The sequence below is a fragment of the Sorex araneus genome, chromosome 2 (genome assembly GCF_027595985.1).
Source record: "Sorex araneus isolate mSorAra2 chromosome 2, mSorAra2.pri, whole genome shotgun sequence".
Lineage (NCBI taxonomy): Eukaryota > Metazoa > Chordata > Mammalia > Eulipotyphla > Soricidae > Sorex > Sorex araneus.
In genome coordinates this window covers 89,504,695-89,531,655 of record NC_073303.1, presented here as the reverse complement: position 1 = coordinate 89,531,655, position 26,961 = coordinate 89,504,695, and the positions used below count along the sequence as shown (strand labels likewise).

Here is a 26,961-nt window from a genome sequence, read left to right as displayed (position 1 = left end):
CTGGCATCAGGGCTCCTCGTGTGTGGGTGCCAAGGAAGGGCGTGCCTGCCTGTACAATGTCATGTGATTGGACATGTGCATGCTGGGAGTGAGATGAGGGCATATGCTAAGTCACTCCCACAATGGCATAAGTTCAATGATAAATAGAGAAGAGAAAATATCTAGAACAAGTTGATGATGGCGAGAATGAAGAGGAGAGCAACTGCCATTAGACTGCTATTGCTGCTTTGGAACTATGCATCGTATAAATGAATTTTGAACACAAACTTGTGAGATAGGTTCTGTTCTTTCTCTTTGTATTTGTCTAACAGAGAAAGCAGACATACTACTATTTTAAAGAGGTAGGTCAGAGTTTGAAACTTGCTTAACTCTAGAGTATATTAATATGCTCTTAAGTGGGTATTCAATGTGTAAAAAATATTTAGGGGAATTATATAAACATGTATGTTTTTGTTTAAAATTTAAAACACTTACATAGTGCAAATTGGGAGATGATATGTTTAATACTAAAAAATTACATCCATTAAACAAATTGGCATGAGGCTTCTGAGCATCGTCTTCAGCATCTTATTCTGACAGCATCCACTAATGAGGACTGGGCCTTAAAGCGAGAAGGGGTGGTTATGAGGCTAAGCCCAACAAAGAAGAGTGTGAGCTTGAATCAGAATGATGTCAATAGGAATTAATGATATAAAGAGACTGCATGTAAAGGAGACAGTTCTAAAGTATAGCAATTAATATGTAATTCTATGTAGTGAAGGTGTGTATAGGTTTCAAAAGGTTAGGTTCATCCTGCTAGACAAAATAAGTGACAGGGCCATTTATCAGCACATTCATTACTTTATTTGTTGCTTATCACTATATCTAGCACTGAGACTAGATGGCCTAGATTTCCCGAAGCCCTGAGGCTAGACTCATTGGTCTGAATAGTGATTCTTAACAGACTATCTGGAACATTGAACAAGACAATGAACCTCTAAGCTTAAATGGTCTCTTTATAACAATGCAAAATTTGTCAATTATGGAAAGCTGAGGTAATTTAAATATAGCCATACTCACAATGCATTTAAAATATTTATTTTATAAATATATTTAAACATTTCCACAATCACAATAGATTTAAAATAACAACATCCTATTTCTTAGAATACTGAAACCAGTCTGTTATTACATACAAAAAGTTATTATTACTAAAATTTAGGATACATATGATAGGAAAACCAGGAGACATCAGAAGGAAATTAAAGCAGAATGAGGATTTTACTGACAATGGAAATCTATTACTGAACATAGCCAGGATACCTCTTCGTGGAGGTAATATCTCAGAAGACAACTAAATTTGATGAGGATGCAAGCAAGCTAAGTAAAGATTAAGAGAGAAGTAATCATGTTCTAGGAAAGGTCTTCAAGTTAAAAAACTTTTAAGTGCCAATAATGATTATGGTACATTTATGAAAGTGTGACATGATAGATAAGATAGTAGAAAGTGAGTAGTAAATTCGAGCATCAGATCGTACAGGACCATTCAAGATATGCTAAGGAATTTACACATGGTTTAAGGAAAACAAGAAGCAATGCAGTGAAAGATAATTAAGCAGACTGACTAGGCCTGAATATTGATACCATCTCCTACTGGGTATGTCCCTCAATATCTTAAAATGTAAGATATGCATTATCATAGTACCTGTAGCGATACTATGAAAAGTAAGAATAGTCATTACTCATGAAGAGCTTACAACAGTAACTGTTGCATATTTGTGTTTATATAAACATGATCTATTTTTGCCATTATCATCATGGTCACATCATCACCAGAGAATTTTAATAGAGGTTCTTCAACATAATTTGCATTATCTGAAAGAAATATCACTCTCGCATCTGTAGAAGGTGACATAGGTTGGAATTGGTCAGCAGTGAACTAAAAGGAGTATACTTTAATAGGGGTTGAGAGCAATCAGTGAATTGGATGGGGAGTGAATAAACAAACTCCCCAGACTGAATCAGTATATCTAGACTTCAAGATTTCTCTGAGAATATGTGTGTGCTGTGCTCCATTAAGGTAGCACTGTATCACTGTTATCCCATTGTTCATCGATTTGCTTGAGCAGACACCAGTAACGGCTACATTGTGAGACTTATTACTGGTTTTGTTATATTGAATATATCATGTGTAGCTTGCCAGGCTCTGCTGTGCAGGCGGGATACTCTAATTAGCTTGCCGGGCTCTCCAAGAGTGATGGAAGAATTGGATCCAGGTCAGCCTTGTACAAGGCAAACTCCCTACCTGCTGTGTTATCTCTCTAGTCTCTAAAAATGCATTGCATACTTAATATGAAGAAGGAAGGAAGGAAAGAAAGAAGGAAGGAAGGAAGGAAGGAAGGAAGGAAGGAAGGAAGGAAGGAAGGAAGGAAGGAAGGAAGGAAGGAAGGAAGGAAGGAAGGAAGGAAGGAAGAAATCAAGGAAAGAAGGAAGGAGGGAGGGAGGGAGGGAGAGAGGGAGGGAGGGAGGGAGGGAGGGAGGGAGGGAGGGAGGGAGGGAGGGAGGGAGGGAGAAAAAGAATAAATTGCTATGTTCATACTTCAAGGCATTCAAAGTAAAAGCAATCTCTTCAATGATAATGTGTTCAAATGCTCCTCGGATGTATTCCTGAGTTTCAATTATTTATGACAAATAGAAATGGATTATGTTTCTGTAATTTTCCAAAAACAATATAGATAAAAAAATGGGCCTTTTCGGTTAATTTTGTTATATTGCATTAGTTTTCATGTAAACCTATCCTTTTATTTCTGGTTGTCATTGGGAAGAATTATTTGACAGATTCAATGACAGTCAGTATATGAATATTCTGAGTTAGTAAACTGATACTCCAGCACAACAAAATATGGTTCAATATACACTTTGTTTAGGGTTCCAGACTTAGTAAATGCACCCAAGCTAGCTTTAATTTCTGGAAGCACCTGGTCTGCTGAGCATTACTGGCTGTAGCTCTGGAAGGGCCCAGTACTATTGGGTTATCCCAAGGATGCCACATAGCATCCTCTGACCCTTGTGTTTAACTGCTGGCCTGCTTACAGCAGAATCATTGTCGGGGAGCCCAGGTCTTCTGAGAAATGCCTCAGAGTTCCAAAAATAAACAAAGTATTTTTTACTAGGTCAGAGTGATAGTACAATAGGCAAGATGCTTGATAGCACCCTATTTGATCCCCTGAGCCTCTAGTATTGATCAGTGAGCACAGAGTCAGAAGTAAGCCCTTGAGCACAGAGAGGAATGAGACAAAAACCAAAAGACAAAAACAATAAATGCACATTTTATGTAAAAACAAATTGGGTTATTCATCAACAATTTTCTGACCATGAGTCCCATCCCCTTGCTTCTTTCCTATGCCCTGAACCCCTATCCTACCATCTGCCCCCCTACTCTGTGTCAGGAACCCAAATTAATGGGACTTTTTCACCTTGCCCTCCTTGGAATATAAATACAACCCAGTTTAGAAAAACTGAATTAGACCATTCTTGTGAAATATGGTTAGAGAAATTGGTCTGCAAGTGTGTGTATATATACATTCCAAGACATGTACATTCCAGTGTGACAGATAATCTATTAAATACTCATATACAATACCTTAGACCCCCAACAAACTGAAGCAATGACTTCTTACTATCACAATTTCTTCCATGTACAGAGGGTATCAAAGAACCTTACACTGTCAAAGATCTCAACCAGAACCCATCATCTTTATGGACATAAGAGCAAACCAAAATTGAATCACAGCTGATCTAGTACTGTTTGGAGTCTTCACACTAAAATTTCAAATATTTTGCAAACAGAAGAATAAATGAAAGTGACTGGAGTAATAGCACAGTAGGTAGGGTGTTTGCCTTGCACGTGGCTGACCTGAGTTTGATTCCCAGCATCCCATATGGTCCCCCGAGCACGGCCAGGATTCCTGAGTGCATGAGCCAGGAGTAATCCCTATGCATCGATGGGTGTGGCTCAAAAGAAGAAGAAGAAGAAGGAGAAGGAGGAGGAGGAGGAGGGAGGAAGAAGAAGAAGAAGAAGAAGAAGAAGAAGAAGAAGAAGAAGAAGAAGAAGAAGAAGAAGAAGAAGAAGAAGAAGAAGAAGAAGAAGAGGAAGAAGAAGAGGAAGAAGAAGAAGAAGAAGAAGAAGAAGAAGAAGAAGAAGAAGAAGAAGAAGAAGAAGAAGAAGAAGAAGAAGAAGAAGAAGAAGAAGAAGAAGAAGAAGAAGAAGAAGAAGAAGAAGAAGAAGAAGAAGAAGAAGAAGAAGAAGAAGAAGAAGAAGAAGAAGAAGAAGAAGAAGAAGAAGAAGAAGAAGAAGAAGAAGAAGAAGAAGAAGAAGAAGAAGAAGAAGAAGAAGAAGAAGAAGATGTTAAAGATACAAAATCAGACTGAGCCTTTATCATCAAAGACCTACCTGAAAAGGGAAGTGAATCCATGATATTTAAACCCCAGTTTCCAGAAGAAGAGATTAACAGGTCAGATACGAAATAAAAAAAGATTTCTTAATGTTCACATAACACTAGGATAGTAGACTGCTGATGAACAAACTCACTCTATTTTGTAAGATGTCTAAAAATATTTACTGCAATCTCCCCTCAGTATGTACAGAATATAGTATCTTGACACCAGAGCCCAATGTTCAGAGCAGCTCTCTGAAAGAGATCCGGAGATTCCTTGGAGGTTTAGTCATAAACTGAGTGACAATCAAAGCAAATGTGTTCAGTTGAGAAGGGTTAAAATAAAGCACAAAGGTTGCTGGCTTAAAGCCCCAAGAAATTCAGATGAACTCAAGTCTGCCTCACTTCTAACCAAACTGGGTCATAACCAACTGCTACAACATTTCTAGGGCTTCTGAATACAGAAAATAAAAGAGTAGATCCCTGGCTAGGACCCTGAGTGTGAGCAATTTATGATGATGTGTTCTGAATGAGAGCAGCACGGGGTAACGAGCACAGATGAGGAAAATCAAGGAAGACAGACCTGGGCACATTCCAATAGAGCTTCCTGAGAAAGAGAGTTGCATGACGGTACATGGGGCTCTGGGCCAAGAGTTACATTTCAGCTGGCTTCATCCCAAAACAAGAATCTTGTTATCTGCACCGCTGCTCTCATAATACTGATGCATAGCAGAGGGTGGGGCCTGACGTAGGACAGAGAGGCTCAAATTTGAATGTAGAATCAAATCTGGGACCAAGTGCTTCCAAGAGTCTCCGAAGCAGAGTTCTCTGCTGACCCCAGAGATATAGCCGGAGCTTGCTAACTGCAATGCTTTACCTGTTACGTATTCTCCACAGAAAGAGACATATTTAATATTTAGGTATACATTAATAAACCCTGAAAAGAAACTAAATTGATTCATTTGATTGCTTGTTTGTTTGTTTTTGCTTTTTGGGTCACACCCGGCGATGCTCAGGGGTTACTCCTGGCTCTGCACTCAGGAAGTACTCCTGGCGGTGCTCAGGGGACCATATGGGATGCTGGGAATCGAACCCAGGTTGGCCACATGCGAGGCAAACGCCCTACCCGCTGTGCTATCACTCCAGCCCCTAAATTGGTTCATTTGAAAGATAGATGTCTCTCCCCACACTGTACATGGTGAAACTCTTAAATGCTTCCACTTAATGAAACAAGGAATTTCCTCTCAAAACATTACTAAAACTAATCACCGCTATATATATGTATATTATATATGTGTGTATGTATGTATATATGTACATATATATATATATTCACAGTTGCCTGTGCTATCTTTTCTCTTGTTTTGACTAACAGATGCCTGTTTTGTGTCCTAATCATTTAGCACAACCTATGCATGTCTTAATGATTCCCATTCTAATCCCAAATATGACTTAATTGATCAACCCCCTTAGGGAAAATAAAATTATTTAACTTCTCCATGTAGGAAAATACTACTATATCTATTAATAATTTAATTTTGGTAGAAGAAAAAAGCCACATCTAAGTATACTTGACATTTATTCAAAGTGTATGCAGCCAATTACTCATAACTCTAACATCAGGAGGAAAAACAAATAAGTTTTGAGAGCTGAGTAATGTAAATAAATCTTTTTAGCAATTCCAATTACATTTTCTATTTTTTAATGTGTTACTTCTGGTTCCTTTTCCTGGAGTGCCTTCACCCCCATATTTAACTATCTTTCATTCTTTATCACTCAAGATCTATGTGACATGATGATTTATAAAAAGAAACATATTTTTGGTTTTTATCCCATTTCCTGACACCCCTAGAATTTCCTCAGTGATAAGAGGAGAAAACGTGTCTTTTGTTAAGTTAATGAGATGACTTCTGGAAAATCCCTAGTTAACCTGAGGATGAGGGCTGGTTGCCAGGGGAACACAAACAGTCTAGAAGTTCTCATAGGATTGGGATATTCAACTGCATCCTTGAATTTCAGAGGAGGAGAGTAAGGAATAAGGTCTATTTAATCACTATTGACCAGTAACTTGACCAATTATGCCAACATAATAAAATTTCCATACTATAAAACTAAAAAAGCAAAATTAGGGACTGGTGAGCTAGTAAAGCAGGTAGGGCACAGCCTTGGAAGCAGTCAACATGGGTTCAAACTCTGCTACTGCATCCTTCTCCTGAGCACCACCAGGAGTGTTCCATGAGTGCAAGAGCTGGAGTGAGCCCTGAGCACTTCAGGGTGAGGCACAAATAGCAGCAACAACAACAACAACAAAATAGATTTGAAAACTAAACAGAAATACAGGGTTCAGGAGATTCTGGATTGATGAATGCCTAGAGACAGGAAGACAATTGTGTCTGGAGAGAGCTAGCTTCTCTGCCTTTTGCACAATGCCCTCTCTACTTCTTCCTCTGTCCTATGATCAAGTTAAGTAAATGTTTCCTGAATTCTGTGAGCTTCTCTACCAAGTGAATTGGAGCAAAGAAGGGCTCTCAGGTGAACTTGCCCTCGATAGTCAGTCCACTAAAAAAGCAGGTGTGGACTTAGATATTCAACTGTTGTCCAAAGGGGGGACGGGGCCACTGCAGCAGAACTAAGCCCATAGCTTACAGATGCCGACGCTACCTCCAGGTAGACAATCTCAAACCCCACTGAACTATAGGACATCCAGAGGTTTTAGGGAACTGCTTGATGGCACTACGTTGAAAAAAAAAATCACTACAAAATTAGTGTCTGAATTAGTGTCTGAAAATTAGTGTCTGAATTTTATCTAAACTCTTTGGCTCATATACAGTCTCTAAAAAAGTTTAGTGAACCAACATTAAAGAAATGTAAAATGCATTTGATGCTTTGTTACAGTGCTGTAGGTTCTAAAAAATAGAGTTATTAGGGTCATGCTTCATGCATGTGGGCAGCCAGCACCAGGATTAAACTTAGTCTCTTGGTTGCAAAGCAGGTAGATTAGTCACTAAGCCATCCCAGTCTGGTAAGTACATCAATTCTACAAGTTCATTCATGTGGTCTCTCTCTTTCTCTCTCTCTGTCTCTCTCTGTCTCTGTCTCTCTCTCTCTCTCAAAAATGGTAAGGTTTATCTTATCATGATTTACAACTCTGGCTAATATTTTCAAATCTTTTAAGGCGCAGACTATGACAAGCCTTTTAAAAGTTGTGCTGTTCCTTAAGGCTGAAGGGCTCACGGGCACTGTCAAACCCAGGTATTTTTTTGGGGGGTCACATGCGGTGATGCACAGGGGTTACTCCTGGCTCATGCACTCAGGAACTATTCCTGGTGGTGCTCCGGGGAAGACATGCGATACTGGGAATTAAACCTGGGTCAGCAGCGTGCAAGGCAGATGCCCTACCCGCTGTGCTATCACTCCAGCCCCCCTGTCAAACCCAGGGAACAGCAACCTCTGCTGCTCCCCGCATTGGCCCTGGCCAGATCACTCAGCCAGTCAGGTCTCCCAATCTCTGGCTTCCATTAGTGTCCATCTCTCATTACACCTTCAGACAATGTGCAAAGAGCCCTTTCACTCAGCCTCAACTTCCCTTGTTCATTCCTTGGGGGTTCTGTTTTCTGGAGTATGTTAAATCACCATGTGTAAGCCTGTGAACCCTCTGGACAAGTGCTCATCTGTAGGACACTTCATATATTGGCTTCATTTGTGGAGGGTTGGTGGGGATGTTGCAATTGTGCCACACTCAGTGGCGCTCGGAGGATATTCCTGTATTCCTGGTTCTGTCCATAGGAATAACCCCAGTAGTGCTCAGGCCACAATATGTGGTGCCTGGGATTCAAATCAGTGTCAATGGACTGCAAAGCAGACACTTGAACCTAATGCACTTGGCTCCATTTATAATTTGAGGAAAAACAAGGGCTTCAGCCTTAAGCCCTCAACTCCCAACAACCATACCTAAAGATACTAATGATTCCACAAAAGTGAATGACAGACTATGACAAGCCTTTTAAAAGTTGTGTTGTTCCAGGCTCAAAGTTCAAAATATTGCCTGAAAACTTCTAAAATGGACAGTTGTTGCTTTCATTTAATTATCCGATTCCGGGGACCAACTTTCCACAGGGCCTGCTTCCCTGATAACTAGATTACTCAATCTAGCACTGCCCTAGTTTCCTCTGAAGTTGCAGTGGAACAAAAGGAAGACACCACAGGTATTTTCTTTTACTTTTACATTGTAGAACTACTGAAAGATATTTTGGCCTCCGTGACTCATTAGAAAATTATCTGCAATTTATGCTTTGTTATTTTTGGTAATGACAAAAGCCCTGTGCCCTTTAGTTTTATACTGAGCATAAGGCAGAACCCATTCTCCACGTACTGTCTCTGTTTCCATCTGTGCCCTGTACTCAGGTTCACAAACAGATCTGAAACTCTCAAGATGGAAGCTCAGGTGCTCATTCCTTCCATAGTTCTGAGATCTTTAAAATGCCCAGGGGGAGTATTGTTCCAAATAGGTTTAAACTCAAAGCCTGTCAAAGTCTTTTCTGAGATACACAAGCTAACTCAGGCAAGACAAAAATCTTTATTTTTATCCCCAGAGAAGCCATCCTCTCAATTTAGAAGGTATTGGATAAAGAAAATAGAATAAAATCTAGGTTATAGCTACATGTCAAACTCATAAGATTATTTTTACTTACCCATTCCAGGATATGCCCATCTTAGAAAATTCAACAATAAATTGTTCATATATCTTTAGGCCATACAGCAGTCATCTAAATAGCTGAAATGTGTTTCAATATAATATGGGCACCAAATAATGGATACATTTTTAAATGAACAAAACTGCCTAATTATGTACCATAATTTATGAAGAAACATCTTGTGCTTGAACAGCATTGGATTTATGGCATCAAAGTGCTTTGATTTCATCTGCCTGTGCCTTTGAAACAAAATCAATCTGCTCAATATGGCATAACAGGGCCTCTAAATCTGGTAACAGTAAGTTCACTTATTCCCTTTGTCTGGATTTTGGAACCTGCATGCCAGATTTCTCCTTAACCCCAAAATTACCTATTCTCTTCAGGTCCCAGGAAAAGGGAAAGAAAATATTTGGTTATGTGTACTTAAATGTTCTTTCTTGTCTTTGTGGTCCTTCTAATTTCCAGCTCATTAATCCAGGTCAAATCTGACACACCATCTCTAATATATTTGTGTCCTGTCTGTCATTCTTCCCATGAGAATATTCTAGTCCATGGCAGAAAGGCAGCATGGAACCCTAGGAGCTGTGTTCTTTGGGAACATAATACTATTAAGAAAATAGCTGGAAATAGCAACAATTATTCTACCTAAAGTTTCTTATTATATCTTATGCACTATTGGAATAATTTACTTGCATAATTCTCTTTATCCTAACTGCAAACCTACCAGGTCGGTACCGCCCACATTTTTATAGATGAAAAACCCCTCCTGCGCTCTCCGCACCTAGTGCTGGCTAAGTAAGTTTTCTAAATGCACATGTGTTTGAAGCAGGATTTTAACCTAGAAATTCTAGACTCTACTATTCCTGGCACCACTGAATACTCTAACTAGAGAGTAAAAACTGTGTTTTTTATTATTTAGAAAGAAATACAACAAGAGCAAACAAATATTTTATCACACACACACTCAATTGATACATGTTAGTCATCCCTTAGATTCCAAATTTTCTCATACTTTTATTTTATTCAATATACCATATTTCAATATTTAAACTCTTTTTTCAACCAGAAATTCACGTTGAAAGTAGGAAATGTCCCTGACTTATTGAAAAAACTTATCTTCTAAAAACTTCTTCCCTCTGCAATATACACAAAGGTCTCAGTAAAAGATTCGAGTTTGTTGCCCATAGAAACAATGTTCGCTGTGCCCCTGGCCTTTAAAATAGAATGTCAGGAGAAGATTTTGTGTCACTATAAGGACCCTGGAATCTTTCATTGTCTCTCTAGAGGATGAGCCAGCATAAGAGCATTCAGTTCAGGGCTAGAGAGACAATATAATGGTCTGGGTTCCTTGCCTTGCAATTGGCTAACCTGAGTTTGGTCCCAGCTGTGCATCTGGTCCCCTGAGGATGGCCAGTAGTGATTTTTGAGCACAGAGCCAGAATTGCACTACTGAGTTTGCCCCCGAATACCTCCCTATTAAGAAAACATTTTAAAAGCCATCAGTCTGCTCAATTACAGATATATGCTCAGCCTCAAATGGAAACACAAACTCAGCCATCTCTTTACACTGAAAATAACACCCAATTGCAAGAGGAAACAGAAGTGAAGTCGTGTCTTAAGTCAGAATCTCCACTATGCCATCCTGTGCTGAGATCTTAGATGAAAGCAGTGCATATAGGAGCTAGCTAAATGCTGTCAGCTCTAAATATAAAGAGAGAACAAACCATCACTTTAAGCCAGTAACTTTTAAAGCGCTTCCACAATTGCTAACTGAAAAAATGACATGTCTGGGAAACTCACCTTGAGAGAACAATCACCAACTGATCTACTCTTCCTCATGGTGAAATTCTTATTATAATTATTGCTGGCTTCTGCATTAGCAACTTGTTCTAAATATTATGACCATGTAAAACTCAAGGGCACACCAAGTGCATCATAATTAACCCTGCATCAAAGGAGACCAAAGAAGAAATTGGCTTTTTAAAATAATTTGCATTTGATTTTTCTTTGCTTTGTCTCAGCATGATACCATCACAAGTCCTGCTTCTTAGAGCTAAATCCAGGTATCGGATGCCCTACAATCCACTCTGCCATGTAGTGTAGCAGTCAACTCTGACAGGAGGCTCAACAAACATCATCATGAATGTCATGGGTCTTACTATTATCTCGGTGACAACTTCTATTAGAGGAGAGTCCACTATATTTTTTTTGGCCCAATCATACAAAACCTCACACAAAAGATTCATTGTACACTCACTGTGTAAAAGATCCAGTATGTTAAGCCAGATAAGCTTATACAAAATCTATCTTATTTAACAACAATCTTAAAACAACAATATACAGAGGATGAATGTTTGCTTTTTTCTTTTTTTCATTTTATCATTTGATTTTTCAGGTGAAGAAATGAAGCTAAAACTGTCAATGCCAGATGTCATATGTGAGTTTGTACCCTGCCAGGATTCAAATATCCTCCCTCTCTCACCTCCATGAACCTGCATGAAATCAGGATAGGGTGGGCACAGGTGGTATTAAAGTACCTTTTCTTTTTGCATGAGAGAGTAGATAGGAAGAGATGATGGTAGCATTATGGTAGTATAGAAAATTCATTAATAAAACTTAATACTGGTCAGAGTCGGAGGACAGCAAACAGCCAGTAGCATCTTTATTTCTCAATTCACAAGCTTCAGACAACCTCTATTTTTATTTTTTAACAATAGCTATTGACTTCTCTGTCATGTCCTCATACAGGTTCTGAGCAGCCTTCTCTGTCCCCTGCTCTTCACATCTCCACCCCAGCAGAGTTAAGCATACTACAACAGCTACACTTATAGCTTGTGAATATTCAATTGTGAATTGCATTCAATTTCACTTACCATAAAATCATTGCCAGCAATATACTGCCCTTATTGCCAGGGTTGTTCAAATGAATTTAAAAGATTAGCTATCCCCATGACACAAAATTTACAGCTGTGCAACACATCATCAGAGGAAACTCAGAGAGCCCGGCAAGTTAATGAGAGTATCCTGCCTGCACGGTAGAGCTGGCAAGCTCCCCATGGCATACTCAAATGCTAAAAACAGTAACAATGACAGGTTTCATTCCCCTGGCCCTGAAAGAAGCTCCAATCATTGGGAAAAACGAGTAAGGAGAGTCTGCTAAAATCTCAGGGCTGGGACAAATGAAGAGGGCTGGGACGAGTGGAGACATTACTGGTGCCCACATGAGTAAATCGATGAACAATGGGATGAAGTGATCAGTGAATATTTCTGGATACCTCCATTTGTGTAGTTCACGTCTAACTGATTTACAAAAAATTATGTTTTCTTAACATATCTCTCTACATCTTCTTTCTAAGACCTGTCTTAGCTACACTCTCTTCCAAATGTACACATTTTACTGATCAATTTACATGGCTCTATTTCTTATGAAATACATCATACGTTTCTGACTCATTATTATATTTCACTGAATACCTGCTCTGGCTACCGACTAATCTTCTAACTTTTAGCTCTGGCTACCGACTAATCTTCTAACTTCCTCAAGTTCAGAACTGACGTGCTGGATTGATCCGGCAGTTGATAGGGCACTTGTCTTATATGTGGCTGACCCAGATTTAATCCTTAGCATCCAGCCACCTGTGCTACACCTGGTATCATCCCTGAGTGCACAGCCAAGAGTAAGCCTTGAGTATAGCTGGATGTGTTCTTAAAACAAAAATAGATCAGAACTGAGCTATACTGGGTCGTCCTTCCTTTAAAGCACCAGTGCTACATTTGGTTCTTCATTGTGCATAAAAAGTGATACCCTTGTTCCTTATTTATCTGGTCTGTTACACCTTACTTATTATCACAATTACAAGAAAATTTCTCAGCCTAATTGTTGGATGACATTTCCAATACCTTTCTTCCTTGACTTGATTGTGGCAAATTCCCCACAGCTATGTTTGTCACAAGTACTGGTTAGAGAGTCATTTTTATTGGCAAATTCTCCTTGTAACAATAAACACTCCAGTCAGTCAGTCTCCTCCTCATCATCATCATCCAACATTTAACAACTATCTGTTTGGTGAGTACCTTTCTGTACGTGGCACTATGTTATGCCCTGACATCAGAGATAAATGAAGGAATTAGAAGTGGAAACAAGTATCCACTGCCACTCTCATGCTCACCTGTTTGTCCGACGATGGAGGCACTCAGCCTGTGGGGAATCCGCGAGGACACCTTCAAGGTCACTCGGATTTGGTAATACCTAGGAAAGACCAAAGGATAGCTTGCTGACAATCATCCTTCTTGTTTGGGTGTATTGAAGAATACTGAGATTCAATCTTGAATGCCAAGAAATTTCTATGCAGCATGCATTAGTATCTTAAAACAAAAATAAATGTATTCCAAGGCCAGAGAGATAGTGTATAGGGGGTAAGACACTTGCCTTACAAGCTACCAACACAGGTTTGTCTCTGGCACTGCACGTGGTCTCCTTAGCATCACCAGGAGTGATCCCTGAAGACAGAGTCAGGAATCAGCCCTGAAAACAGCTGGGTATGGCACAACCCCATATATCTCTCTGAGGAGGGGAGGCAGCATTTTGCAAGAAAAACAGGAAGTGGCATGATGGGGTCAAGTTGGATAAAAGAAAATCTCACTTGAGATTGTACAAGAATGATATAAGCTGTTGGTGACAAAAATAGAGAAAAAGAATAGATGAACCTTGGGACACAGATATATTTCAGGTGTGATTTTCCTTTTCAGAAAAGTGCATTTTTACAAAATAGGAGCTTCACCCATTTGACCCAGCACTACCACTGCTGGGAATATATCCCAGAAAAGCCAAAAAGCATAGTCGAAATGACATCTGCACTTATATGTTCATCGCAGCACTGTTTACAATAGCCAGAATCTGGAAAAAACCCGAGTGCCCTAGAACAGATGACTGGTTGAAGAAACTCTGGTACATCTATACAATGGAATACTATGCAGCTGTTAGAAAGAATGAGGTCATGACATTTGCATATAAGTGGATCAGCATGGAAAGTATTATGCTAAGTGAAATGAGTCAGAAAGAGAGAGACAGACATAGAAAGATTGCACTCATCTGTGGAATATAGAATAATAGACTATAAGACTAACACCCAAGAATAGTGGAAATAAGTACCAGGAGGTTGTCACCATGGCTTGGAGGCTGGTCTCTCATTCTGGGCAACTCAGAGAAGGGAACACCAAGTAAAATGTGGTTGGAGGTCATGTGGGGGAAAGATGATGGATGCGTGCCGAATATAGACTAGAGACTGAACACAATGGCCACTCAACACCTTTATTGCAAACCACAACACCTAATCAGAGAGAGAGAACAAAAGGGAATACCCTGCCATAGTGGCAGTGTGGGGTGGGGGGAGACGGGACTGGGGAGGGGGGGAGGGATGTTGGGTTTACTGGTGGTGGAGAATGGGCACTGGTGAAGGGATGGGTGATCAAACTTTGTAAGGGAGAAACATGAGCACAAAAATGTATAAATCTGTAACTGTGCCCTCACGTTGACTCACTAATTAAAAATAAACTATTAATTAAAAAAATAAAAAATATATAATAAATTAAAAAAAAACAAAATAGGAGCTTCAATGGTAGAAATTAAATCCTATGTTTATTTCTGATGCTGTCACAAAGAATTTCTTTAAAAAAAAGCAATGGAGTTTCTACTTCTGGTTGTACTGTCACTTTTCCTAGTTTATATCTGTAGCCTTATTTCAATATTTTGCTCCATTCCTATATTCCATAAGTTTGAGACATTATGAATAGTTCAACACTATCAGTAACACTCTGATCTGTCCTCTTTTGCCACAGGTACACCGGTAAACTTCGAAATTCTATGACTTGCATTAAATGGCCCCTTTTACTTGCAAGCACTTGGGAATAATTATAGATCATAATTGTTCTCTGTTTCCATTGTGAAATGAAATGTGACTAAATTGATTCAGACTGAAGTAAAATGGGCTTGAAATATGTCAGTATCCCATAGCTCACTGGGTACACAGTGGGGGTTTCTCTGGTACTGAGTCCATTGCACTATACATATGATCACAGGACATTTTTTTTTAAATATTGAGAATATGAGTCTATGGTGAACTAAAACGTAGTGCAAAAACACAGACATTATTCGTAAAGTTGTAGCTTACATGACAGCTTTTGAGAGTTGTGTGGACCACAGCTTTGGACCACATCATGCAAATTCTTCCAACTGCTTTTATTATTATTTTGATATTTTATTATTATTATTATTTTTTTTTTAATTTATTTATTTTTAATTAGAGAATCACCGTGAGGGTACAGTTACAGATTTATACACTTCTGTGCTCACACTTCCCTCATACAAAGTTTGGGAACCCATCCCTTCACCAGTGCCCATTCTCCACCACCCGTAAACCCAGTGTCCCTCCCACCCTCCCCAATCCCATCTCCCCCCCACCCCACCCTGCCACTGTGGCAAGGCATTCCCTTCTGCTTTCTCTCTCTAATTAGCTGTTGTGGTTTGCAACAAAGGTGTTGAGTGGCCGCTGTGCTCAGTCTCTAGCCCTCATTCAGCCCGCAACTCCCTTCCCCCACATGGCCTTCGACTGCAATGTAGTTGGTGATCACTTCTCTGAGTTGACCTTTCCCCGGAACGTGAGGCCAGCCTCGAAGCCATGGAGTCAACCTCCTGGTACTTATTTCTACAGTTCTTGGGTGTTAGTCTCCCACTCTGTTATTCTATATACCATAGATGAGTGCAATCTTTCTATGTCTGTCTCTCTCTTTCTGACTCATTTCACTCAGCATGAAACTTTTCATGCCCATCCACTTAACTACAAAATTCTTGACCTCCTTTTTTCTAACAGCTGCATAGTATTCCATTGTATAGATGTGCCAAAGTTTCCTCAACCAGTCATCCATTCTGGGGCATTCGGGTTTTTTCCAGATTCTGGCTATTGTAAACAGTGCTGCGATGAACATACATGTGCAGATGTTGTTTCGATTGTACTTTTTTGATTCTCTGGGATATATTCCCAGCAGTGGTATTGCTGGGTCAAATGGGAATTCAATATCTAATTTTTTGAGAGTCGTCCAAATTGTTTTCCAGAAGGGCTGAACCAGTCGGCATTCCCACCAGCAGTGAAGAAGGGTCCCTTTCTCCCCACATCCTCTCCAACAGCGGTTGCTTTTGTTCTTTTGGATGTGTGCTAGTCTCTGTGGTGTGAGGTGGTATCTCATGGTTGTTTTGATCTGCATCTCTCTGATGATTAGTGATGTAGAGCACTTTTTCATGTGCCTTTTGGCCATTCGTATTTCTTCCTTGGTAAAGTTTCTGTTCATTTCTAAGCCCCATTTTTTGATGGGGTTGGATGTTTTCTTCTTGTAGAGCTCAACCAGTGCTTTATATACCATTGATATCAACCCCTTATCTGATGGGTATTGTGTAAATATCCTTTCCCATTCTGTGGATAGTCTTTGGATTCTGGTCAATGTATCTCTTGCGGTGCAGAAGCTTTTTAGTTTAATGTAGTCCCATTTGTTGATCTCTGTTTTTACTAGATTGCTTAGTTCCGTGTCACCTTTGAAGATACCCTTATCTTCAATATCGTGGAGGGTTTCGCCGACCTTGTCTTCAATGTACCTTATGGTTTGTGGTCTAATGTTGAGGTCTTTAATCCATTTTGATCTGACTTTTGTGCATGGTGTCAGGTCAAGGTCTAAACCCATTTTTTTGCATGTGGTTGTCCAGTTGTGCCAGCACCATTTGTTAAAGAGGCTTTCCTTGCTCCACTTCACTTCTCTTGCTCCCTTATCAAAGATTAGATGGTCATACATTTGGGGTTGTGTGTAGGGATATTCCACCCTGTTCCATTGGTCTACGGCTCTGCCTTTGTTCCAGTACCATGCTGTTTTAATTGTTACTGCTTTGTAGTAAAGTTTGAGGTTGGGGATGGTGATGCCTCCCATCATCTTTTTCCCAAGAATTGTTTTAGCTATCCTTGGACGTTTGTTATTCCATATGAATTTTAGGATTGCTTGATCCATTTCTTTGAAGAATGTCATGGGTATATTTATAGGGATCGCATTGAATCTGTATAATGCTTTAGGGAGTATTGCCATTTTGACAACATTGATTCTCCCTATCCACGAGCAGGGTATATGTTTCCATTTCCTCATGTCCTCTTTGATTTCATGGAGTAGCGTTATGTAGTTTTCTTTGTAAAGGTCTTTTACTTCCTTGGTTAAGCTGATTCCGAGGTACCTGATTTTCTGGGGCACGATTGTGAATGGGATTGCTTTTTTCATGTCCCTTTCCTCTGCCTCATTGTTTGCATATATGAAGGCCATGGATTTTTGGGTATTGATTTTGTAGCCTGCAACTTTACTGTATAAGTCTATTGTTTCTAAGAGTTTCTTAGTAGAGGTTTTAGGCTTCTCTAGATATAGTATCATGTCGTCTGCAAATAGTGAGAGTTTGATTTCTTCCCTTCCTATCTGGATGCCCTTAATCTCTTTTTCTTGTCTAATAGCTATCGCAAGTACTTCCAGTACTATATTGAAGAGGAGTGGTGAGAGTGGGCATCCTTGTCTTGTGCCTGATCTCAGAGGAAAGGCCCTTAGTTTTTCCCCGTTGAGGATAATGCTTGCCGTAGGCTTGTGATAGATGGCTTCGACTATCTTGAGGAAAGTTCCTCCTTATTATTATTATTTAATGAAGATTTTAAAATAAATTAAGAAGAACAACAAAACAAAGGTAACTTTCTTGATATCTGCCTCCAAAAAAACATAATGTATATTTACTTCTTTTAGTCTTCCCACTAAATAGAATGGAAAAGACTCAACTGTATGTATGAAACCAACATGGTTAAAGGTCTTCTTTCTTTCTTTCTTTCTTTCTTTCTTTCTTTCTTTCTTTCTTTCTTTCTTTCTTTCTTTCTTTCTTTCTTTCCTTTCTTATTGACTCACCTCCAATCAAATATTATGGAAAATGAGCAGGGAGTGTCTTATGATGTCTTGCACGGCCACTTTCGTGGCCGCACAATTTAGGAATATGTTCACTCATATGTGAAGCTCAGCCCGAGCATGTGGAAAGCTGCCTGGAGCGTGGCGACGATTGGGTTGTGAGGGTCGGCTGCCGTGGCTTTACTGGATAAAACTGCGTGGGTGGTTGTGCAAGAGCACCAGCAATTCTGAACCCCTCACACTCTCCCAAACCTGGCTCACCATCTCACCTTAGAAAACACGTGGCTCAGCACGCCAGGCATGGAACTCTATGCGTGACCCCTGCTGGAACTCTACACATGATTCCTGATGGACATTGCCAGCTGTTTTGCAAGATTCAGACAGAATGGCATCGGCGGGGCACGAAGAAACCATGGCAGTGGCCACAGCATCACCACCTGCCCTGGACGTGCAGTCGCAGCACCATCAGACATAGAGCCATGGCGGCAGTGCACGCAGTGGCTCATCCACTGTGGGGTGCTGTCTGCCAACCCCCAGGTGACCTGGGATTCTGCACAGGTGTTCAACCTGGCACAGACCCTCCGAGATAGGGTCTTGCTCTGCCAACTGCTCAACAACCTCAGGGCACACTCCATTAACCACAAGGAGATAAACCCGAGGCCACAGACGTCCCAGTTGCTGCCCAGAGATGTAGGCAGGTGCATATTTGTCAGTGTGTAGATCATTACAACATGCCAGTTGACCAAAAGCTTACATTCAGTAGACTGGGAACACCCATAAGACGTTTCTGGCTTTGGAGACATTACTGCACCCGCTCGAGCAAATCGATGAACAACGGGATGACAATGATACAGTGATTGACTCACCATGAGGCACACAGTTACAAAGTTTTCCATAATTGGGTTTAGTCACAGAATGTTCCAGTACTCATCCCTTCACTAGTGTACATTTCCCACCAATGTCCCCAGTTTCCTTCCTGCCACTCTCTCTGCCTCACACCTGAATGCCTATGCCCCATTTTGCCTGTATGGCAGGGACTGTCTGTCTGTCTGTCTGTCTCTCTTTCTCGTCCCCCCAAAAAAGAAGTTCCTCAATGCAAAGAACATTAGCAGATAGGGACCTCAGGATCTAAAGAATGACAGGGATGGTGATTTTATAGTTTTTTGATGACTTTTTGCCTCATATACCTCAGACACAAGAAGTCAATAAACCAGAAATGTTAAAGGCTAACAAAACAAGCAGACAAACAAAAGAAATGGCTTTCTCTAGCCAAGGGATAGATAGAAGCAACCTAGCAAAGAGAATAACATTCCATTCCAGCCAACTGATACAGAAAAAAAAACAACAATAAAACCAGCCTCAGCTCCAGCAATGTTTGTAAGTTCAAGGGAGAGAGCATTGATATATATCTACGTTGCCAAAAAATGATCTAACACAGTATGTTTTACATGTTCTCAGTGTTACTGAATCTAACTTCAAGTACTATGTAATCATTTTGAATTTATATATATATATATTCATATATAAGAATATGCTGGGATTGGGGATGGAGTGATAGCACAGTGGGTAGGGCATTTGCCTTGCATGCGGCCGGCCCGAGTTTGATTGCCAGCATCCCATATGATCCCCTGAGCACCGCCAGGAGTAATTGTAATTCTTGAGTGCAAATCCAGGAATGACCCCTCCTGTGCATCACCAGGTGTGACCCAAAAAGAAAAAAAAATAATATGCTGGGAAAAATTTTCACTTACGTTTCATTTTGTCCTAATTAAACAGAAAACTTAAACTTAACCTTTACTAATTCCCTTCTCTGACACAAAATTTTGGCTAGATCCCAAATTAAAATCTAAAATATATTGCAGGAACGTGGCATCTGGAACAGCAAGCTGAGCAGGCAGCTGCGGGGAAATGGAACATCTCCTCCTTGACCAAGGTGCCCGAATGAGCACCTAAACCAGAGGGTACCCCTGTGGGTTTAGAAGTGCGCCTGACATAGAATAATAATCCAGGATCTGAAGCAATGCCGCCCCCACGGGTACAGCAGCAGTGAGGGGTATGTCCCCTTTCCCAGCATGTTGGACTCATATCTCCATTTTCTCCATTACCTAATTTTTACGAGGACAGCCTGGCTATCCCAAACACATCAGCCAAATAGTCCACTAGCCTATTCCAATCAAAATATTCCCCAAACTCACCAAAATAACAGAGAACATATGAATCTGACCTATTCTAATATCAAAGAACACATCCCCTGAAGCTGCACTAAAGGCCCCACATAAGACACAGAGGAGCATGAAAAAGGAAGTTTGTATTCTACAAGAGTAAAAAGGAGATCAGCATCATCCGAGCTCATCCAGAATCCTCCCTCACAGAAAGAGTGGGACACTAATAATGAACTGGAAGGGATCCACCTCCATCCTATGAGAACAAGGGAAACACCACAAATTCCCACCATGAGGAATGGATGAAGAAAAAAAGGCCTGAAGTTTCAACAGGGAATACCCACATCTACAATATTTCTGATAAAGAATTCAGAGATGAAATGTTGAAGGTAGTCAATGAGCTCAAAAAAACAATGGAATGGACATCCAGGATGAAGGAACCGGCAGAGGAACCCAGGTATGCAGGACCGGGGGCTGAGATCTCCATGCCTGCTCAAATCGAGACTGGGCCTCCTCCACCCAAAACCCCCATTTTCCAGTAGCTAGGCAGTCACACCCACAAACTGCCCCCAGTGCCGTGTAATCCATCAATGGCCAAGATCCAGAGACTATAAAACCAAGCTCCCAGAAGCACGTGGCCGCATTTGCAGCTGTGCAACCTCTTATAGCCTAGTTCTCCCTCTTGGAGAACCTGGCAAGCTACTGAGAGTTTCCTGCCCGCAAGGGAGAGCCTGGTAAGCTCCCCATGGCATGTTCATATGCCAAAAACAGTAACAATGATGGGTCTCATTCCCCTGACCCTGAAAGAGCCTCTAATGCAGCACCGTTGGGAAGGATGAGTAAAGAGAGGCTGCCAAAATCTCAGGGCTAGGATGAACAGAGACATTACTGGGCCTGCTCGAGCAAATCAACAATCAACAGGATGACAGTTATACATATGTGTGTGTAAAAATATTTCCATCTAAGACTGGTTACCTCCTACTTTAAACCCTATTAAATGTGGTACTGTACTTTTGGAGTATGGGTGGTGTGAGGTATGAGTGTGGCCTTGGGTCCAGGAATTCACTTGTGGGTAAAGCTTGGCCCAAGCTTTTGGACAGTGCCCTTGAGCATGCTGGCAGTTGATTTTTGGAGGTTTTCAGCTGACGGGGGTGGGTTCTTTGGGGTGGGGAGTGGCCTTATCCACCTCCCTCCCGGGTGCACTGGATGAAACCACCTGGCATGTGGTCTGGCAGCATGGTTATGAAGTAGTCTTTTGTAGTTTTCTTTGTATATGTCCTTTACCTCCTCAATAAATCTGCTGTAAGTATAAGAATTGCTCCTTTGTATGTGATTTCCTTCTTTGACCTTGTTGCTTGCAGTATTGTGTCTCTATCTGTTGTATTCGTCATTCTAATTATGATATATCTTGGAGTCATTTTATTAGGAAATAAAATGTAAATTAAAGGAGGTTATGAAAGAAACAGTGGAATGGACAACCAATAAAATACAGGAAGAAATGAGAGCAGAAATAAGAAAGCTACAAACAAAAGTGATACTAATAAAGAATTCAGTGAATGAAGTGGTTTGTAGCTGAAACAACCTCCACAGGAAAGAAAACTGGAGTGCTTGCTCATCCAACAAAAGAACAGACTCCCAAACTTGAAGCCTACTGTCCCATCAACCCTGAACAGGGTTCAAGTATAAATTCACAGGTGGAAAGGAGGGTGCAATCAAATCTCAGGGAGTTAACAGCTGGTACACACCCAGAAAAGTACTGAGATGCTTGTGGCATTAGTAGTTCATTTTAAAAAAAAGAAATTTACTTTCAGCACACGAACATGATGGCCACTCAATACCTCTATCGCAAACCACAACACCCCAAAAAAGACAGAGAACAAAATGGAATACCCTGCCACAGAGGCGGGGTGGGGTGGGGGGACGAAATTGGAGGGTGGGAGGGATACTGGGTTCATTGGTGGTGGAGAATGGACACTGGTGGAGGGATGGGTTCTTGAATATTGTATGAGGGAAACACAAGCATGAAGATGGGTAAATTTGTAACTGTATCCTCAGGGAGACTCACTAATTAAAAAAATAAATAAAATTAAAAAAAATAAAAAAGCAAACACAAATAAACAAGAACGCACGTTAAACCATTATTTAAAAAAAAAGAAATGGCAAAATTCAATTTGTGACATGTTAATGTTATATAATGGTGTCCACATGAGTGGAAATTAATATCACCCCTTTGCCTCTAAGGCAATATAGTATAGGAGATAAAAATCTGAATTTTGAAATTTAACCTATAGGTACATGACCCTGAAAATATTCTAATATCCATGAACTTGATTTCCTCATACATAAATCAGATGATCACTGTCATCCCTTTGCTTATCGATTTGCTGGAGAGGGTACCAGTAACATCCCCATTGTGAAACTCGTTGTTACTGTTTTTGGCATATTGAATATGCCATGGTAGCTTGCCAGGCTCTGCCATGGGGGTGAGATACTCCCCATAGCTTGCTGGGCACTCTGAGAGGGGTGGAAGAATTGAACCTAGACCGGCCGCATGCAAGGCGAACAACATACTCACTGTGCTGTCGATCCAGCCCAAATCAGATAATAGTAAGACTAATGTACATCAGACACTTGTGATGATAGTCAAGTGACTACAAATATGTTGCTTATGTGTTGGAGTATGGATCAATTGTGGAGTACATGCAAATGTGTAGCTTATATGTTGGAGTATGGGTCAATTGTAGAGTACATGCCTTGCAAGTATGTCAATCTGTGTTCAAACCCTGACACCACACACACACACACACACACACACACACAGAGTAAAATGAAAAATAAGTAAACCAATCAGTCTTACAGTTCTCAAAGACATGTAAAGAGTTTAATGTTTGTTTGTTCTTAATATGTGCAAGATGGGGCTGGAGCAATAGGACAGCTGCTAGGATGTTTTCTTTGCATGAGGCAGACTCAAATTAAACCTCTAGCATCTTGTTTAGTCACCAGACCCACCGCCAGTAACTTCTGAGTGCAGACCCAGGAGTAAACCCTGAGCATCACCAGGTGTGGCACAAAAACAAAAACAAAAACAAAGACAAAATGGAGCCACATTTTGTGGGGGTGGAGAGATAGTACTGAAGGGAAGGCACTTGCCTTACACACAGCTGATGTGGGTTTAATCATTGACGTCCCATATAGTCCCCTGAGCCCTCCAGGAATGACTGTTGAGTGTCGAGTGAGGAGTAAACCTTAAGCACCACCAGAGAAAGTAACATAATAATATTATTGATATATATATATATTGATTTGGAGGTCATATATACATAACTATGATATATGTGTATATGCATGTGAAACATTTGTAATGTGCATGCCAAATATTAAGTATAAGTGCATGTTTTAAATGAAAATAACAATGATGAAGGTAATCATTGAAAGTAATGAAAGCAATAATTTAATCATGAAAGAATCAAAATCATGATAATAACGTGATAATGATGATGATGCCTTGGGCACTTTGGTTACTCATTTAAGAAAATAATTTACCTATCAAACTCATTCTCTTTTTCATGTAGATATCTAAGGAGCCAATAAACTGGTTGCTTCCTTTTATCTCAGGTAATCCTCAAGAATTCAATACTTTAAGGACAGCCAAAATTACAAAGATGAAGGGATGCTTAGGTCCTTCAGTATATGGGATTACCCCGGCCACCCCAATAGTGCTGGGTCTCCAGGGTTACACAAGTCTAGCTCAGAAACCTCTGTGAATGGGACCAGTGATCCAGTCAAGTATCATACCGGGCTTTGTCACCTGCAAGGCATGTGATTTATCTTCTATACTATTTTCCACTATCTCTTTTTAGAAGAAACATAACATGAATGTGAAAACAACTTTATTGCAAACAATTGATATAAAACATTCAGTAATGCATAGAGGGGGGTCATTATTTTTAGCTGCATAAGTTTTGTAATTTAAAACTCAAAATAGGTTGCTATGTCCTCAGCTGTCAAGTGGAGTTATGAGAGCATAATTAAGAACACATAGCAAATTAGAAATGGTCTAAGGACTTCTAAGGAATTCACCAAACTCAACAACAAATAATAAATAAGTTCATCAAAAGTGGGAAATAACATGGTGATATTTTTTAAAAAAACCTTAAATAGATGATGAACAAAAACATAAAAAATGTTCAATTATCACTTGAAGTTGAATTATCACTAGGGAAATTCATATCAAAACAGTGACGAGGTATCACTTTATACCAGTGAGGGCAACATATAAAAAATCTAAAAGTAAATGCTGTTAAGAATGTAGAGAAAAGGAACTCTTATTCACTGTTGGTAGAAAACTAAATTTAACCAGTCTTATGAAAAACAGTATTGAGATTTCTTAAAATTCTGAAAATAGAATTAGCATATGACCTAGCAATTTCACTTCTAAGTATCTATCTAGACACAAAAATATCGATTCAAAAGGATAAGAAGATACCTATGTTCATTGCAAAATCATTTACAAATAGCCAAGAATTGAAAACAAATGAAATGTTCAACAACAGATGAGCAAATAAAGATATAGTCTATATATGAAATGGCATATATAAGAAAGTTGAAATAGGGGCGGAAAGTGTATGGGGGCGGAAAGTGTATAGGTCGGGGAGAGTGTATAGAGAGAAGATTGGAATAAACTGCAAGTGAGACCAAAAAAAAAAAGTTGAAATATATGTGTGGGCTATAAGAAAAGAAGAAATATCTCCTTTTTTGCATAACATAGACATGATTGGAGACAGACAAGCTAAGTGAGAAAAGGCAGGACAAAGACAAATACTGAATGATTTCACTCACACGTAGTATATAAAGAATCAAACAAGGGAAACGACTGACTAATACAAACAAATTCTAGGAACTTTCTAAAAATCTTGTATTACCAAGGTGGAAGGTAGCTGAAAGGGTCCAATAAATTCTGGTGGAGGAATATTGGCACTTGATAGTGACTGTAGTATGATAACATTGTACCCCTAAGACCTCTATATAAAATTTACACTCATGTAAACCACTAGTATGTCAGTAAAAAAAATTAAAAATAGAAGATTCCTAGGGTTGGAGGAGGGAATTTTCTTCTCTCACCCATTAAAATAAGAAATCTAATTATCTTAGTCAACTCTTTCATTAGCTTGTTTGGCACTCAAAGTTTCTAAAGTGAGCTCAGAAAAGCTTTTTTCAAATATTGTTGATTCTTTCCTTAGCTCACTTTAGTCTTGATCCTGGAAACTATTGCAGAAGTGGAAAAAATATAAAGGACTATTGTTTTCCAGTTTATTGAGATGTATTTGAATTAAACAAAGTGTGAGTTGAAGGTACATAATGAAGTGGTATATAATGTAGTAAATTTATACATACATATGTTGTGAAATTAGGCAATTTTTTACTCTACCACACCATTGTTAACTGTTCTTTATTTAACTTGACTTTGACATGTTTTAATATTGTTTTGTTTGCAAGTCTAAATCACTGTCCACCTGCATGGCAAAGCCTGGCAAGCTATCCATGGCATACTCAATATGCCCAAAACAGTAACAACAAGTCTCACAATGGAGGCGTTACTGGTGCCCGCTCAAACAAATCGATGAACAACGGGATGACAGTGTTACAGTGCTACAGTCCATATAATCACTGGTGGTGCTCAGGATTACTCCTGGCTCTGCACTCAGGGATCACTCCTAGAGGAGTTCAGGGGACTACACGTGGCATCAGGGATCAAACTCAAGTTCAGCATGCAAGAGAAGCACCCAACCCTCTGCACTCTCTCTCCACCCCCTCGTTTGTTTCTTTTCTTTTTTTCTTTTTAGTTTAATGTTGCAAGAGCTAATTGCAACATTATGATATTCATAATCACTGTATCACTGTATCACTAACATCCTGCTGTTCATTGATTTGCTCGAGCGGGCACCAGTAACATCTCCAGATATTCAGAAAAGTTTTATAAATACGGAATGGCAGAATAATGTGAGTAAAGCTAATCATATGTAACATACACTTCACTTCCATTCTATCACAAATTTTGATTTGCTTGTATCTCAGCTAGGGAGCTTTCCTACTGCCTTTTCCAGCAGGCCACCTGGCACTCTATGGAACTTTCAACTTATAACTGGTTTACTTTGAAAGTGAGAACCTGTTGCCCTTGGGTAAAACTCTCTAGCCTCACTGGGAAAGCAATCAATCATGCTAGTTTAAAAAAAATGGTGTGTCGAAAAAAATCTGAAAAAAAAAAAAACAAAGGAAAACCTACAAGGGGAAAAAGAAATAGTTGACACTTTTTAGTATTCATACTAAACTGAATTATCTTTCTGTTAATTTCCATCCACCCAAACAGGAATACAAACCATCGTTTGTGTACAAAACATTGTACAGTGGGTCGGTTACTTTTCTGGCATGTGGCTGACCTCGATTAGATACCTGGCATCCCATAAGGTCCCCCCAGGCACCCAGGATTGATTCTTAAGTGCAGATCCAGGAGTATCTCCTGAACACCAGAAAGTGTTGTTCCAAAACAAACAAAATAATAGTATATAATGCCACATTCCTTGATCTCAAGTTAGTATCTTCAAATTAGCCACAGTAGGTGTATTTACAACATGAAAGTCAACAAATGCTATGCATTAATTTTATCAAGAAACAGTTTGAAAACATTTATCAGGACATCATGGCTCCCTCAATACCATCTCTCAA

At 39.8% G+C, this 26,961-nt stretch overlaps 1 protein-coding gene across 2 annotated transcripts in view; it reads right to left on the bottom strand.

Annotated features, from left to right (window-relative positions):
* Positions 1-26,961, bottom strand: part of FAM135B (family with sequence similarity 135 member B) — a 354,762-nt gene that overhangs the window by 169,043 nt on the left and 158,758 nt on the right. For both annotated transcript variants that reach the window (XM_055126148.1, XM_055126147.1), the window contains exon 4: positions 13,279-13,358. In XM_055126148.1, the coding sequence (XP_054982123.1) occupies positions 13,279-13,358 (80 nt within the window). The remainder of the gene's footprint in view (positions 1-13,278; positions 13,359-26,961) is intronic.